The sequence below is a fragment of the Chanos chanos genome, chromosome 9 (genome assembly GCF_902362185.1).
Source record: "Chanos chanos chromosome 9, fChaCha1.1, whole genome shotgun sequence".
Taxonomy (NCBI): Eukaryota; Metazoa; Chordata; class Actinopteri; order Gonorynchiformes; family Chanidae; genus Chanos; species Chanos chanos.
In genome coordinates, this window is record NC_044503.1 from 27,409,820 (window position 1) to 27,426,863 (window position 17,044).

The 17,044-nt window shown below is 41.5% G+C and overlaps 4 protein-coding genes across 7 annotated transcripts; 1 reads left to right on the forward strand and 3 right to left on the reverse strand.

Annotated features, from left to right (window-relative positions):
- Positions 1 to 973: 973 nt before the first annotated feature.
- Positions 974 to 2,509, reverse strand: LOC115820096 (trypsin-3-like). Of its 2 annotated transcripts, none has more exons than XM_030783567.1 (5): positions 2,470 to 2,509; positions 2,086 to 2,245; positions 1,487 to 1,737; positions 1,226 to 1,362; positions 974 to 1,123 (listed from the first exon to the last, which is right to left on the reverse strand). In XM_030783567.1, the coding sequence occupies exons 1-5, from the start codon at positions 2,507 to 2,509 to the stop codon at positions 974 to 976; spliced, it is 738 nt and encodes a 245-aa protein (XP_030639427.1). The 2 variants fall into 2 exon arrangements, with proteins under 2 accessions (XP_030639427.1, XP_030639426.1); XM_030783566.1 differs by having other exon boundaries at positions 1,484 to 1,737.
- A 2,493-nt stretch (positions 2,510 to 5,002) lies between these two features.
- LOC115820091 (trypsin-3-like) lies at positions 5,003 to 6,534 on the reverse strand. Of its 2 annotated transcripts, none has more exons than XM_030783559.1 (5): positions 6,495 to 6,534; positions 6,111 to 6,270; positions 5,514 to 5,764; positions 5,253 to 5,389; positions 5,003 to 5,152 (listed from the first exon to the last, which is right to left on the reverse strand). In XM_030783559.1, exons 1-5 carry the CDS (start codon positions 6,532 to 6,534, stop codon positions 5,003 to 5,005), a joined length of 738 nt encoding a protein of 245 aa, XP_030639419.1. The 2 variants fall into 2 exon arrangements, with proteins under 2 accessions (XP_030639419.1, XP_030639418.1); XM_030783558.1 differs by having other exon boundaries at positions 5,511 to 5,764.
- Positions 6,535 to 9,027: 2,493 nt separating this feature from the next.
- Positions 9,028 to 10,562, reverse strand: LOC115820702 (trypsin-3-like). 2 transcript variants are annotated; one of them, XM_030784351.1, is made up of 5 exons: positions 10,523 to 10,562; positions 10,139 to 10,298; positions 9,541 to 9,791; positions 9,280 to 9,416; positions 9,028 to 9,177 (listed from the first exon to the last, which is right to left on the reverse strand). In XM_030784351.1, exons 1-5 carry the CDS (start codon positions 10,560 to 10,562, stop codon positions 9,028 to 9,030), a joined length of 738 nt encoding a protein of 245 aa, XP_030640211.1. The 2 variants fall into 2 exon arrangements, with proteins under 2 accessions (XP_030640211.1, XP_030640210.1); XM_030784350.1 differs by having other exon boundaries at positions 9,538 to 9,791.
- Positions 10,563 to 13,544: 2,982 nt separating this feature from the next.
- Positions 13,545 to 16,596, forward strand: LOC115820700 (ataxin-2 homolog). The gene is made up of 3 exons (XM_030784346.1): positions 13,545 to 14,127; positions 14,360 to 14,785; positions 14,980 to 16,596. The coding sequence occupies exons 1-3, from the start codon at positions 13,872 to 13,874 to the stop codon at positions 15,753 to 15,755; spliced, it is 1,458 nt and encodes a 485-aa protein (XP_030640206.1). The 5' UTR covers positions 13,545 to 13,871; the 3' UTR covers positions 15,756 to 16,596.
- Positions 16,597 to 17,044: the final 448 nt, after the last annotated feature.

Here is a 17,044-nt window from a genome sequence, read left to right on the forward strand (position 1 = left end):
CCTTATGGCCACAACCATTATCGCTATGTTTGGAGAGGAGTCAACAAAGCCTCTGACGAAAAAGACACCATAGCTACTGTGAAGCATGGAAGTGGATCTCTGATGCTTTGGGGGTGTGTGAGCTACAGCGGCACGGAATTCAGTCAAAATGGATGGCAAGATGAATGCAGCATGTTATCAGAAAATATTGGGGGCCACTTTGCATTCATCAGCCCGGAAGCATGCACTTCGACTTTCCAACATGACAGTGATCCAAAGCACAAGGCCAAGTTCAGTGGCTACAGCCCAAAAAAATGGAAGGTTCTGGAGTGGCCATCACGGTCTCTTGACCTCAATGTCACTGAGCCACTTTGGGGTGAATTTAAGGGACCTGGAGGCTTTTTGCCAAGAAAAATGGGCAGCTTTACCAGCTGAGGAAATAAAGGGCCTCATCCACAATTATCACAAAGGGCTTCAAGCCATCGTTGATGCTTCATTTTCATACTTTACTTTATTGCTATGCTTCATTTAATGATTGTGCTATTCTGTGATGCCTTATAGTTTAATTTGAATCCCATTAAAGATGAAAGAAATGTGTTTTGCCTGATCACTCATGTTTTCTTCAAAGAATGGTACACATCTTACAGATTCCGGCCGGGTATGTAAACTTATGAAGAGAACTGTGTATATACATTTACCGGGTGTTGCCTGGTAAAAAAGAATCCCTGTGTGTACTTCAGTATGGGAAACCCTCTCAAAGAACTCCATAAAATGAAAACTTTTAATCAGATGGGAATGCTTGGGCTTGATGAGGTTTTCTGCAGCACGTGTAGAGAAACTATTTGAGTGCACAACATTGATTAAAGAGATTTAGTCAGTCTGGCTACAGTGAATAAAAAGGAAGCTTCAAAGATTTGAATGCATAATTTTATTGAGTCAGAAAGATGTTATTGACTTATATGCATTGTAAGGTATCTGTGAGTAAGGCCAGGATCTAGTTGGAGTTCATGGTGTTCCTGATCCAGGCGTTGTAGACGCAGACCTTGGCATAGACACCAGGACGGTTCTTCAGGGCACAGCCGTACCCCCAGGACACAACACCCTGCAGCTGACCATTGCACACAAGAGGGCCACCAGAGTCATTCTGAAAGTGAAAGAGAGAGGTAGACGGTCAGAGACTTTCTTTCTAAACAGTCAGCTTCGATGTAGAAGAATGCCCGTGTTTTAAGTTACGCGCTTTTATTACCTGGCAAGAGTCCTTGCCTCCCTCCAAGAAGCCAGCACAGAACATGTTGTTGGTGATCTCTCCAGGGTAGGAGTTACGGCAGGTGGTGTCACTGAGAATAGGGGCATCCAGGCACATCAGACGGTCGGGGTAGTGTGCTTTAAAGGAGAAAAGTACACAACACTCGGTAACATTATACATAGTAAATGTGCTGCAGTAATTCCACATAGTATTGCATATGATAGGGGGAAAAAACAATTTCCCTTTGATGGTACTTACTGCCATTGCTAAGAGTGTTTCCCCATCCAGAGATCAGACACCAGGTACCAGCACCGGCACAGCTGCTAGGCAGAGACACAGTTGACACGTAGCTGTTCAGGGAGGCAGCACGGCTGAGCTTGATCAGCATGATGTCATTGTCCAGGGTGTAGCTGTTGTAATTGGGATGTTTGATGACCTTGGCAGAGTCAATGAACTGCTCGGTGCCCTCATTGACAGCAATGTTGTGCTCACCCAGACGCACCTGGATACGGCTGTTTACAGAAAAGTAATCCTTGTTGGTATAGACTTCAGAAATACTTCCTAATCTTTTCTAATAAACTATCGTGGTGCATGGAAGCATCACAAAAAAAAAATGTCATAATGCACAGTTTGAATAATTTTAGGCTGAGCAGAAATCCAGAATTGGTCTCCATGAAGAAACCCACTTCAGTTACACAAATATGATGTTGGTTATGTCTAAATTCTTTTTTTAAATATTGTAGTATTGGTTTCCGCAGAATCCAAGCAACTCAATACAGAATAGTTTACAGATACGAAAACAGATATCATTCACATAGAATCTTAGGTTTCATTTATTTTTGACATGGATTTGCACTTACGACATGTAGCAGTGAGCAGCAGACACCACCCACAAGCTGCTGATCAGGGAACCACCGCAGAAGTGGTACCCAGAGTTCAGAGACACCTGGTAGGGTACGCCATTCTTCCTGCACTCATACCCTCCGACGATCTTGTCGTCTTCATCCAGAGGGGCGGCAACTGTGGGAGGGCAGAGTAATGAGTTGGTGCCGCAGAATTATAGGTTAGAAGTGGAAAAAATGTCACTGTACCTTCACATCATAAAATCACTGCAATCTCCTATTCTGACCAAAGATGAAATGTCTGCTAATTTACATGGTAACTGAGTATATTATCATCAAAATTGTGTATGTAATGACATACATATAGTTTCTTGAACATTCAAAAGAAAAAAGAAGACATACATGCCACAGAGAAAAGAGCGAGGAGAATAAGAGACTTCATGTCCGTGGACGTTTTGGATCCTGAGCACTGAAATGTGACCTAAGCCTTTCTTTTATACCTTTTTGACATATCAGGAACTTTATCTATCAATAAATTTGATGATTAATTATTAAGCTTACTTGGGAACACACAGATGGCCATGAAAGCCCACGCACTGGAGGATATATATATCATTAAGAATAACAGAGTGTACCAAATGTAGTAGTAATAGTAGTAGTAATACTACTATAATACTAGTACTACTACTACTACAGCTAATAATAATAATAACACTACTACAATTACTACTTCTACTACAACTTCTCCTGCTACTACTACTACTACTGCTACTACTATAACTACTACTAGTAATCCCAAACATTTGGGAAGCGGCACAGGACATAATATGTGATATGGGGTGTGCTGAAGAGTTGGACTGTTCACAAACTCCAGATTGTAATTAACTTCAATAATATTATCAAAAACATATTTTTGTGAAATATTTCTTTCATGAAATGTCTTGAGCTGATTATAAGGTGAAACTTTAGTGGAACTAAATGTGATGCTTTTTACTAGGTTAGTTTATTCCATTGTAACATCATTCCCTTACTTGTGTGGCTCTCATATTTAAAATAAATATGCACATATGTATAGTTCCAACACAATCACTTGAGAACTGTCTTCACATATTTCAGTTTACGACTCAACCACAAAACATTGTAATTCCATGGAAACAGACATTTTCTTATCTTTTGTGTGTTTTAGACCACTCATCTGTTACAGTGACAAAAATGCTACATGGAAAATAAAACTTACCCATGTACTTACATCTGGTATGTTCCCAAAAGATCTCTCAAAGACCTGGCTTGTGTGAGAGAAGACATCCGGTAGCAGAAAGTTGTGGATGCCTTTGTTGGCTTTGTGTCTTTAGCAACCAGTGTACACAGTTAAAATTGGAAACACATTTATTGGAAATCCACCATCGTGATGGGAAGACATTGTCCTATGTTTAATCATTTATTGTGGAAAAATGATCTCCCAAGTAAGATATTTAAGATATCCTTGACATTCACTGTAACAGAAAGGTCCTGTCAAAGGACCTATGAGAAAAGGCAGCCGAACTTTATAAATCAGACAAAGGATATATAAAGATATCCAAAGATTTGAAAATGCCAATCAGTTGTGTTCAAACTCTGGCAAAGAAGTGCAGAATTGGGGATTCTGTTGATACCAAGCCACAGTCGGGTAGACCAACAAAATATTTCAGCCACAACTGCCAGGAAACTTGGTCAGGATGCACAGCAAACTCAACAAGCAACTTCTGCTGAACTACAGGCTTCTCTGGGAAAAAAAAGTGTTGTGGCTGTTTCAAGGTGCACAATAAGGAGGTACTTGAACAAAAATGGGCTGCAGTCGAGTTGCCAGAAAAAAAGCCATTAATTCGCCAACGCCACAAAACAGCCTGCTTACAGTATGCTAAACAGCACCTAGACAAGCCTGAAAACTTCTGAAACAAAGTCCTTTGGAGAGCAAAGTTGAACCTTATGGCCACAACCATTATCGCTATGTTTGGAGAGGAGTCAACAAAGCCTCTGACGAAAAAGACACCATAGCTACTGTGAAGCATGGAAGTGGATCTCTGATGCTTTGGGGGTGTGTGAGCTACAGCGGCACGGAATTCAGTCAAAATGGATGGCAAGATGAATGCAGCATGTTATCAGAAAATATTGGGGGCCACTTTGCATTCATCAGCCCGGAAGCATGCACTTCGACTTTCCAACATGACAGTGATCCAAAGCACAAGGCCAAGTTCAGTGGCTACAGCCCAAAAAAATGGAAGGTTCTGGAGTGGCCATCACAGTCTCTTGACCTCAATGTCACTGAGCCACTTTGGGGTGAATTTAAGGGACCTGGAGGCTTTTTGCCAAGAAAAATGGGCAGCTTTACCAGCTGAGGAAATAAAGGGCCTCATCCACAATTATCACAAAGGGCTTCAAGCCATCGTTGATGCTTCATTTTCATACTTTACTTTATTGCTATGCTTCATTTAATGATTGTGCTATTCTGTGATGCCTTATAGTTTAATTTGAATCCCATTAAAGATGAAAGAAATGTGTTTTTGCCTGATCACTCATGTTTTCTTCAAAGAATGGTACACATCTTACAGATTCTGCCCGGGTATGTAAACTTATGAAGAGAACTGTGTGTATACATTTACCGGGTGTTGCCTGGTAAAAAAGAATCCCTGTGTGTACTTCAGTATGGGAAACCCTCTCAAAGAACTCCATAAAATGAAAACTTTTAATCAGATGGGAATGCTTGGGCTTGATGAGGTTTTCTGCAGCACGTGTAGAAAAACTATTTGAGTGCACAACATTGATTAAAGAGATTTAGTCAGTCTGGCTACAGTGAATAAAAAGGAAGCTTCAAAGACTTGAATGCATAATTTTATTGAGTCAGAAAGATGTTATTGACTTATATGCATTGTAAGGTATCTGTGAGTAAGGCCAGGATCTAGTTGGAGTTCATGGTGTTCCTGATCCAGGTGTTGTAGACGCAGACCTTGGCGTAGACACCAGGACGGTTCTTCAGGGCACAGCCGTACCCCCAGGACACAACACCCTGCAGCTGACCATTGCACACAAGAGGGCCACCAGAGTCATTCTGAAAGTGAAAGAGAGGTAGACGGTCAGAGACTTTCTTTCTAAACAGTCAGCTTCGATGTAGAAGAATGCCCGTGTTTTAAGTTACGCGCTTTTATTACCTGGCAAGAGTCCTTGCCTCCCTCCAAGAAGCCAGCACAGAACATGTTGTTGGTGATCTCACCAGGGTAGGAGTTACGGCAGGTGGTGTCACTGAGAATAGGGGCGTCCAGGCACATCAGACGGTCGGGGTAGTGTGCTTTAAAGGAGAAAAGTACACAACACTCGGTAACATTATACATAGTAAATGTGCTGCAGTAATTCCACATAGTATTGCATATGATAGGGGAAAAAAACAATTTCCCTCCGATGGTACTTACTGCCATTGCTAAGAGTGTTTCCCCATCCAGAGATCAGACACCAGGTACCAGCACCGGCACAGCTGCTAGGCAGAGACACAGTTGACACGTAGCTGTTCAGGGAGGCAGCGCGGCTGAGCTTGATCAGCATGATGTCATTGTCCAGGGTGTAGCTGTTGTAATTGGGATGTTTGATGACCTTGGCAGAGTCAATGAACTGCTCGGTGCCCTCATTGACAGCAATGTTGTGCTCACCCAGACGCACCTGGATACGGCTGTTTACAGAAAAGTAATCCTTGTTGGTATAGACTTCAGAAATACTTCCTAATCTTTTCTAATAAACTATCGTGGTGCATGGAAGCATCACAAAAAAACTGTCATAATGCACAGTTTGAATAATTTTAGGCTGAGCAGAAATCCAGAATTGGTCTCCATGAAGAAACCCACTTCAGTTACACAAATATGATGTTGGTTATGTCTAAATTCTTTTTTTAAATATTGTAGTATTGGTTTCCGCAGAATCCAAGCAACTCAATACAGAATAGTTTACAGATACGAAAACAGATATCATTCACATAGAACCTTACGTTTCATTTGTTTTTGACATGGATTTGCACTTACGACATGTAGCAGTGAGCAGCAGACACCACCCACAAGCTGCTGATCAGGGAACCACCGCAGAAGTGGTACCCAGAGTTCAGAGACACCTGGTAGGGTACGCCATTCTTCCTGCACTCATACCCTCCGACGATCTTGTCGTCTTCATCCAGAGGGGCGGCAACTGTGGGAGGGCAGAGTAATGAGTTGGTGCCACAGAATTATAGGTTAGAAGTGGAAAAAATGTCACTGTACCTTCACATCATAAAATCATTGCAATCTCCTATTCTGACCAAAGATGAAATGTCTGCTAATTTACATGGTAACTGAGTATATTATCATCAAAATTGTATATGTAATGACATACATATAGTTTCTTGAACATTCAAAAGAAAAAAGAAGACATACATGCCACAGAGAAAAGAGCGAGGAGAATAAGAGACTTCATGTCCGTGGACGTTTTGGATCCTGAGCACTGAAATGTGACCTAAGCCTTTCTTTTATACCTTTTTGACATATCAGGAACTTTATCTATCAATAAATTTGATGATTAATTATTAAGCTTACTTGGGAACACACAGATGGCCATGAAAGCCCACGCACTGGAGGATATATATATCATTAAGAATAACAGAGTGTACCAAATGTAGTAGTAATAGTAGTAGTAATACTACTATAATACTAGTACTACTACTACTACAGCTAATAATAATAATAACACTACTACAATTACTACTTCTACTACAACTACTCCTGCTACTACTACTACTACTGCTACTACTATAACTACTACTAGTAATCCCAAACATTTGGGAAGCGGCACAGGAGATAATATGTGATATGGGGTGTGCTGAAGAGTTGGACTGTTCACAAACTCCAGATTGTAATTAACTTCAATAATATTATCAAAAACATATTTTTGTGAAATATTTCTTTCATGAAATGTCTTGTGCTGATTATAAGGTGAAACTTTAGTGGAACTAAATGTGATGCTTTTTACTAGGTTAGTTTATTCCATTGTAACATCATTCCCTTACTTGTGTGGCTCTCATATTTAAAATAAATATGCACATATGTATAGTTCCAACACAATCACTTGAGAACTGTCTTCACATACTTCAGTTTATGACTCAACCACAAAACATTGTAATTCCATGGAAACAGACATTTTCTTATCTTTTGTGTGTTTTAGACCACTCATCTGTTACAGTGACAAAAATGCTACATGGAAAATAAAACTTACCCATGTACTTACATCTGGTATGTTCCCAAAAGATCTCTCAAAGACCTGGCTTGTGTGAGAGAAGACATCCGGTAGCAGAAAGTTGTGGATGCCTTTGTTGGCTTTGTGTCTTTAGCAACCAATGTCCACAGTTAAAATTGGAAACGCATTTATTGGAAATCCACCATCGTGATGGGAAGACATTGTCCTATGTTTAATCATTTATTGTGGAAAAATGATCTCCCAAGTAAGATATGTAAGATATCCTTGACATTCACTGTAACAGAAAGGTCCTGTCAAAGGACCTACGAGAAAAGGCAGCCGAACTTTATAAATCAGACAAAGGATATATAAAGATATCCAAAGATTTGAAAATGCCAATCAGTCGTGTTCAAACTCTGGCAAAGAAGTGCAAAATTGGGGGGTTCTGTTGATACCAAGCCACGGTCAGGTAGACCAACAAAATATTTCAGCCACAACTGCCAGGAAACTTGGTCAGGATGCACAGCAAACTCAACAAGCAACTTCTGCTGAACTACAGGCTTCTCTGGGAAAAAAAAGTGTTGTGGCTGTTTCAAGGTGCACAATAAGGAGGTACTTGAACAAAAATGGGCTGCAGTCGAGTTGCCAGAAAAAAAGCCATTAATGCGCCAACGCCACAAAACAGCCTGCTTACAGTATGCTAAACAGCACCTAGACAAGCCTGAAAACTTCTGAAACAAAGTCCTTTGGAGAGCAAAGTTGAACCTTATGGCCACAACCATTATCGCTATGTTTGGAGAGGAGTCAACAAAGCCTCTGACGAAAAAGACACCATAGCTACTGTGAAGCATGGAAGTGGATCTCTGATGCTTTGGGGGTGTGTGAGCTACAGCGGCACGGAATTCAGTCAAAATGGATGGCAAGATGAATGCAGCATGTTATCAGAAAATATTGGGGGCCACTTTGCATTCATCAGTCCGGAAGCATGCACTTCGACTTTCCAACATGACAGTGATCCAAAGCACAAGGCCAAGTTCAGTGGCTACAGCCCAAAAAAATGGAAGGTTCTGGAGTGGCCATCACAGTCTCTTGACCTCAATGTCACTGCGCCACTTTGGGGTGAATTTAAGGGACCTGGAGGCTTTTTGCCAAGAAAAATGGGCAGCTTTACCAGCTGAGGAAATAAAGGGCCTCATCCACAATTATCACAAAGGGCTTCAAGCCATCGTTGATGCTTCATTTTCATACTTTACTTTATTGCTATGCTTCATTTAATGATTGTGCTATTCTGTGATGCCTTATAGTTTAATTTGAATCCCATTAAAAATGAAAGAAATGTGTTTTGCCTGATCACTCATGTTTTCTTCAAAGAATGGTACACATCTTACAGATTCTGCCCGGGTATGTAAACTTATGAAGAGAACTGTGTATATACATTTACCGGGGGTTGCCTGGTAAAAAAGAATCCCTGTGTGTACTTCAGTATGGGAAACCCTCTCAAAGAACTCCATAAAATGAAAACTTTTAATCAGATGGGAATGCTTGGGCTTGATGAGGTTTTCTGCAGCACGTGTAGAGAAACTATTTGAGTGCACAACATTGATTAAAGAGATTTAGTCAGTCTGGCTACAGTGAATAAAAAGGAAGCTTCAAAGACTTGAATGCATAATTTTATTGAGTCAGAAAGATGTTATTGACTTATATGCATTGTAAGGTATCTGTGAGTAAGGCCAGGATCTAGTTGGAGTTCATGGTGTTCCTGATCCAGGTGTTGTAGACACAGACCTTGGCGTAGACACCAGGACGGTTCTTCAGGGCACAGCCGTACCCCCAGGACACAACACCCTGCAGCTGACCATTGCACACAAGAGGGCCACCAGAGTCATTCTGAAAGTGAAAGAGAGAGGTAGACGGTCAGAGACTTTCTTTCTAAACAGTCAGCTTCGATGTAGAAGAATGCCCGTGTTTTAAGTTACGCGCTTTTATTACCTGGCAAGAGTCCTTGCCTCCCTCCAAGAAGCCAGCACAGAACATGTTGTGGGTGATCTCACCAGGGTAGGAGTTACGGCAGGTGGTGTCACTGAGAATAGGGGCATCCAGGCACATCAGACGGTCGGGGTAGTGTGCTTTAAAGGAGAAAAGTACACAACACTCGGTAACATTATACATAGTAAATGTGCTGCAGTAATTCCACATAGTATTGCATATGATAGGGGAAAAAAACAATTTCCCTTTAATGGTACTTACTGCCATTGCTAAGAGTGTTTCCCCATCCAGAGATCAGACACCAGGTACCAGCACCGCCACAGCTGCTAGGCAGAGACACAGTTGACACGTAGCTGTTCAGGGAGGCAGCGCGGCTGAGCTTGATCAGCATGATGTCATTGTCCAGGGTGTAGCTGTTGTAATTGGGATGTTTGATGACCTTGGCAGAGTCAATGAACTGCTCGGTGCCCTCATTGACAGCAATGTTGTGCTCACCCAGACGCACCTGGATACGGCTGTTTACAGAAAAGTAATCCTTGTTGGTATAGACTTCAGAAATACTTCCTAATCTTTTCTAATAAACTATCGTGGTGCATGGAAGCATCACAAAAAAAACTGTCATAATGCACAGTTTGAATAATTTTAGGCTGAGCAGAAATCCAGAATTGGTCTCCATGAAGAAACCCACTTCAGTTACACAAATATGATGTTGGTTATGTCTAAATTCTTTTTTTAAATATTGCAGTATTGGTTTCCGCAGAATCCAAGCAACTCAATACAGAATAGTTTACAGATACGAAAACAGATATCATTCACATAGAATCTTAGGTTTCATTTATTTTTGACATGGATTTGCACTTACGACATGTAGCAGTGAGCAGCAGACACCACCCACAAGCTGCTGATCAGGGAACCACCGCAGAAGTGGTACCCAGAGTTCAGAGACACCTGGTAGGGTACGCCATTCTTCCTGCACTCATACCCTCCGACGATCTTGTCGTCTTCATCCAGAGGGGCGGCAACTGTGGGAGGGCAGAGTAATGAGTTGGTGCCACAGAATTATAGGTTAGAAGTGGAAAAAATGTCACTGTACCTTCACATCATAAAATCACTGCAATCTCCTATTCTGACCAAAGATGAAATGTCTGCTAATTTACATGGTAACTGAGTATATTATCATCAAAATTGTGTATGTAATGACATACATATAGTTTCTTGAACATTCAAAAGAAAAAAGAAGACATACATGCCACAGAGAAAAGAGCGAGGAGAATAAGAGACTTCATGTCCGTGGACGTTTTGGATCCTGAGCACTGAAATGTGACCTAAGCCTTTCTTTTATACCTTTTTGACATATCAGGAACTTTATCTATCAATAAATTTGATGATTAATTATTAAGCTTACTTGGGAACACACAGATGGCCATGAAAGCCCACGCACTGGAGGATATATATATCATTAAGAATAACAGAGTGTACCAAATGTAGTAGTAATAGTAGTAGTAATACTACTATAATACTAGTACTACTACTACTACTACAGCTAATAATAATAATAACACTACTACAATTACTACTTCTACTACAACTACTCCTGCTACTACTACTGCTACTACTATAACTATTACTAGTAATCCCAAACATTTGGGAAGCGGCACAGGACATAATATGTGATATGGGGTGTGCTGAAGAGTTGGACTGTTCACAAACTCCAGATTGTAATTAACTTCAATAATATTATCAAAAACATATTTTTGTGAAATATTTCTTTCATGAAATGTCTTGAGCTGATTATAAGGTGAAACTTTAGCGGAACTAAATGTGATGCTTTTTACTAGGTTAGTTTATTCCATTGTAACATCATTCCCTTACTTGTGTGGCTCTCATATTTAAAATAAATATGCACATATGTATAGTTCCAACACAATCAGTTGAGAACTGTCTTCACATATTTCAGTTTACGACTCAACCACGAAACATTGTAATTCCATGGAAACAGACATTTTCTTATCTTTTGTGTGTTTTAGACCACTCATCTGTTACAGTGACAAAAATGCTACATGGAAAATAAAACTTACCCATGTACTTACATCTGGTATGTTCCCAAAAGATCTCTCAAAGACCTGGCTTGTGTGAGAGAAGACATCCGGTAGCAGAAAGTTGTGGATGCCTTTGTTGGCTTTGTGTCTTTAGCAACCAATGTACACAGTTAATTGGAAACACATTTATTGGAAATTCATCATTGTGATGGGAAGACATTGTCCTTTGTTTAATCATTTATTGTGGAAAAATGATCTCCCAAGTAAGATATGTAAGATATCCTTGACATTCACTGTAACAGAAAGGTCCTGTCAAAGGACCTACGAGAAAAGGCAGCCGAACTTTATAAATCAGACAAAGGATATATAAAGATATCCAAAGATTTGAAAATGCCAATCAGTCGTGTTCAAACTCTGGCAAAGAAGTGCAAAATTGGGGGGTTCTGTTGATACCAAGCCACGGTCAGGTAGACCAACAAAATATTTCAGCCACAACTGCCAGGAAACTTGGTCAGGATGCACAGCAAACTCAACAAGCAACTTCTGCTGAACTACAGGCTTCTCTGGGAAAAAAAAGTGTTGTGGCTGTTTCAAGGTGCACAATAAGGAGGTACTTGAACAAAAATGGGCTGCACAGTCGAGTTGCCAGAAAAAAAGCCATTAATGCGCCAACGCCACAACACAGCCTGCTTACAGTATGCCAAACAGCACCTAGACAAGCCTGAAAACTTCTGAAACAAAGTCCTTTGGAGGGCAAAGTTGAACCTTCTGGCCACAACCATTATCGCTATGTTTGGAATTCAGGAATTCAGTCAAAATGGATGGCAAGATGAATGCAGCATGTTATCAGAAAATATTGGGGGCCACTTTGCATTCATCAGTCCGGAAGCATGCACTTCGACTTTCCAACATGACAGTGATCCAAAGCACAAGGCCAAGTGGACCTTTGGCTACAACCAAAAAAAAATTGAAGTGGCTCAGTGACAATAATGTCCGGTCAAAATGTCCTGTAATAACGCTCATACAAAACGTAGCTATAAAGCGGGCTGTCCCTAAACAGGACATGTGTTTTTGACTGCGAAACAGACTATTAACAGCATTGCAAGCTGCACATTGGACACGTTTTATTTCAAGTCGGCAGCAAAGAACTTTCACATGTTACAGGTTACAGATATTTCGTAATACCCTAGATTTTAGCGGCTAATGTTGAGGTTGCTCTATCGTTACTGTTCGTTTTGCTTGATCGTTACTGTGCATTAAATAGTCATTTGAGGTCGTTGTCATTCGTTCGTCATTAAATTTGCGTTTGCAACACAGACTGTTATTGAAACGTGACCGGTAAGTTTTCAAATTTGTCCGGTAAAATAATCTAAAGCAATCTAAAATTTAGAGAGCCAAATTCCTTAAGAGGTCTATTTATCAACTAATCTTTATTCACTGCAATTCCCTGTCACGCGGGTAAAAAGAAACCGAAAATCAACATGCTCTTCTTATTCATGTAACTTATATCGCTAATTCAATAACAAGCATCCTTATTACATCCCACTGCGGGGACAAGAAAAGCAATTTCCAACAATGTTGAACTTTGTCAAAACCCAACTCCGAACCTGCAGAGCTCCCATAACGTCATATTTCGGCGACGCAGCACTGTCTATGTACATGTAAAGGTTTGAGGGAGACAGGCCAGCCTCTACGTTGAAGGCAGAGGTATGAATCATGTCCACTGTTTTTGAGTTCTTCAGATACATGACAACGTCTTAAGGTGAGTATGAAACACTTCCTTTAGTGTCTCTTTGATTTTGGAAAACATTCTCTATGATAAACATGTTTCTGTCCAGCCAGAAGCAGTTGCTAGTTGTGAGTAGCCCGTGTTGGCTAACGTAATTTATGCGGAGTGCGCATCCATTGCGGATATGGTGCAGAATAACTGCGCATTGCTACGGCAGCTCTCATTCTGACAGAGTAGATCAAGTCATCACTACTAACCTACTTTTCCCGAAGAACGACCACCGATATTAAGAGAAACTTTTTCATTTTTATTTTCTGTTCCTTTTCTTTATAGAAGTGTTGGCCCCCTCCTCGTGAATTTATCTGACTTAAACGGGACTGACCTTTCGGAAGTGGCAATAACTAAATATGATGTAACGGACTGTTGTTTATGCTTTGCGTGTATTACGATAGCTTGTAACAGCACGTTCACAACACTATCTGTACAGGAGTGTATTTATTAGTAATCTACGTCCTTTATGCGCAGCTCCTCAAGGTTTTTGAATTTTCTGAATTCTGTAAGGAGATTAAAACAACATAGGATCATGTATGAATATACTGGGGTATCTGAACCGTCAGTCTATGTGAGGCAATGCATGTTGTGCTGCCTTAGGGTAGTTTAGTACATGTGTACATGAACATAAATAAGTGGTTACATTAGTGAGGCTTGTCTCAGTTCAGTGAATCTATCAGTATGTTGTCATGGAGCAGCATACCAGCCAATCTGCCTCTGTGAATGGCGTTGTGTCTGCCAGTCCGATCAGAAAGTCTGCAAACCAGGCCTGATCCATGACTGAGTACTACGAGGAGGGGGGGCTGCTGTACGAGCAGTCTTCCCCAATGCACATCAAAGTCGAGTCTCCAGAGGGACCCTTCGGAGGGGGTGTCTCAGAGGACGGCTTCCCCAAGGAGGATGATGATTCTGAGGGTAGCTGTGATCACACAGGAGGGCTCCCTGGAGGTCTCCCCTTCAACGTAGTGGTGGTGCATCCCAACATCATGGCACCTGGAGTTTCATCAAATGATCTCGTACCCATTGAACAAAGTAAGCTGACCCTTGCCCCTCAACAAAACTGAATTCTTAAAACAGTGTAATGGGAGACTTACTAAAGCATAGACACATAGTAGAGCATTGTGTAAGGCAGCTTTAGATACAATAGGCAGGAATGGTCTTGTTCGGTCAATATCTATTTGTCGTGCTGCATGTAATGGTAAGTGCAAATATACCCCAGGTTGAATCACAGTTATATGCCAAATGTTGTTTTTATACTCTCTAGATAGAGGTGTGTCTTCAGCACTTGCTGCTGGTGGTGCAGGGAAACGCAAGAGCCGTTTCAGTGGAGCTGAACTTGAGGTGCTGGTGTCGGAGGTCACCCGGTGCGAGGGTGAACTCTTTGGGCCAGCCGGAAGGCTCCGGCGGCGGGAGAGGGAGCGCATCTGGGCCGGGATCCTGGAGCGGGTCAACGCCGTTTCCAGGGTTCCACGCACTCTTCGTGAGGTCAAGAAACGCTGGGACGATTTGAAAAGACGCAATGGGGGAAGGCTTGCGGATGCCAGGCATCGTAGCTGTTACCTGCCATCCAGTCGTGGTGCTGCTATGCTTGGGAGGCCATCCCAGCTGAGCCCACGGCTTCAGCAAGCCCGGCAGAAGCAAAGTTTTCGGGGGAAAGCCAGTTTCTCCTGCTTTTCTGATGCTGATGGTGGTAAGTGAAGAGTTCCTCGCTCTCTGATTATCAGCGCTGAATTTTGTAATATGGATTTGTGTCTTATACGACCGCTAGGTATGAAGGAATGATAATATCAACTTGGATTAAAATAACTTATCAGTAATCCATATTTTCGTGTTATTTAACTAACAACCAACCCTTTCTCTCTTATTCTGCCTTGTTTCATTGAGTTGCTGGAGCGGATGGTTCTGAGAGAGATGGTTTTGACAAAGAGGATGAGGCTGGTGAGCGAGAAGAAGTTGAAGGAGAAGGAGAATGTGATGGCGCTGAGAGCAGCATGGAAGATAAATTGGGACTAGGCCTTGGGTTGGGTATAGGACCACCTCCAACATCAGAGCACTGGTTACCACCCTCTCCCCTTTACAGTGCTCCTTTCCTTAATGGGACTCCTCAGCCAAGCCCAGAACCTTCTCTGGGTCCCCACCAGGGGCCATTGGAGGCCCCTCCTCCACGTAGCTCATGGTTAGAGGATGAACTTAGGGGGTTGGGAGAAGCTGCAGTACAGCTAGGGGACCGTGTGGAGCAGAGTTTGAGGGAGTTTGGTGAGGGCTTCAGGCGGGACATGCGGACACTGGTGGCCTCACAAGAGGCCCTTACAATCAGCTTGCAGCAGAATAACATGCTTCTGCAAAGGCTGCTGGGACTTCTTGAGATGCAGCAGCAACAACAACAACAACAACAGCAGCAGCAGCAGCAGCTTCCACAGCAACAGCAACCACAGCCACAACAGTCACCACAGCAACAGTTACCACAGCAACAGCAACAACCAGAACAGCAGCTGCCTCAACAACCGGATCAACCACTCACATCAGTCCCTTCCATACCACCGCCACCAGACATTCTGGATGGTACCACTCAACACAGTCCCCCTACAGAAATAAATGAAACAGCTCAGCGACCTAGGCACGGAAGGACTGTTGACCATCGACGAAGGCGAAGACGCTGATCACGGATCAGTAGACAATAATGACTTTGATTCAGGTCACTTTATTTATTTCACTCTGTGTTCTACCATTGGATTTCAAACTGATTGATACTGTTAAGACTGTGCTTGCAGTCACATCATATCTCTTGCCTGTTGCACTATAAATATGTATAACTGATAAAGCTATAAGAATTATATTTATCTACATAAATTCATAATTGACCCTCTGAAAAGTAATGATAATTTTACAGGTTCTCTGTATGCCCTGAACCATGTCTGTCCAAAGTCAGCTGTTAAGCAAATTAACCTATATAGCATTTCATGATTCTCTTTATGTGCAGACATTTATTGGCACTCTTAAAAGCATTGCTCTTCATTTAGGAATATCAATAGAAACTGGTCTCATGATTGTTAGAGCTGTTAACATTTGGTCATAGTGTAATCATTAAATTAGATTACAGGTTCACAGGTTATTCTGTTAACCAATGCATTTTATTGTGCGATGGTTTATACACACAATACAATATGGAGAGCACACATTGGCCTGAGTGGACAGTAAGTGCAAATGTGTTGTATCAAATGGATGAATCCACATGCTTAGGAAATTTTCCCAGAATGAAAACATGTTGCCTATTTTTGGCAGTTATATACATTGCTTATTCTGAAAAGCACTTTCTTCAAATTGCAGATTGTTCTCTTCATCTGATCTGTCTACCAAAAGAGCACTTGCTGGTTATAATGTATGCGCTATTACCTTGCATGCAGTTTCTGGTTCTAAGACAAAGGATAGCAAGGCATATAAAGGTTTAAAAGGATAAAGTCTTTCAGGAGAGTTTTTAATTTGTACATAAAGAAAATAAAAGGCTGGTACTGGTTACATTTTAACTAAGTATTAATAAATACCACAATTCGACAAGTTTTTATTGTTTCTGTATTTGATTTAATCTATCTTTCTATCTATCGTTCTATCGTTCTATCTATCTATCCTGCGATTGACTGGCGACCTGTCCAGGGTGTTTCCCCCGCCTTTCACCCAGTGAGCGCTGGGATAGCCTCCAGCACCCTTCCACGCTAATTAGAATAAGCGGCTTGTTTGTACATATATAAAACCCGCAAGATAACTAACTACACAAACTCTCAATCACAGCAGAGTCTGATGGGGCGAATGGGTTTTAAAATTCAGTAAAAGTAAAGAAAGTCAAATTCCGTTAAAGTAGGAAAATCCGTGGTCAATAACTAAAATTGAAAATGTCGGGGAAAGTTGATTGTTGTTCTGATTGGTTTGGCTGGTTTCACGGCAGAGCGTTTGT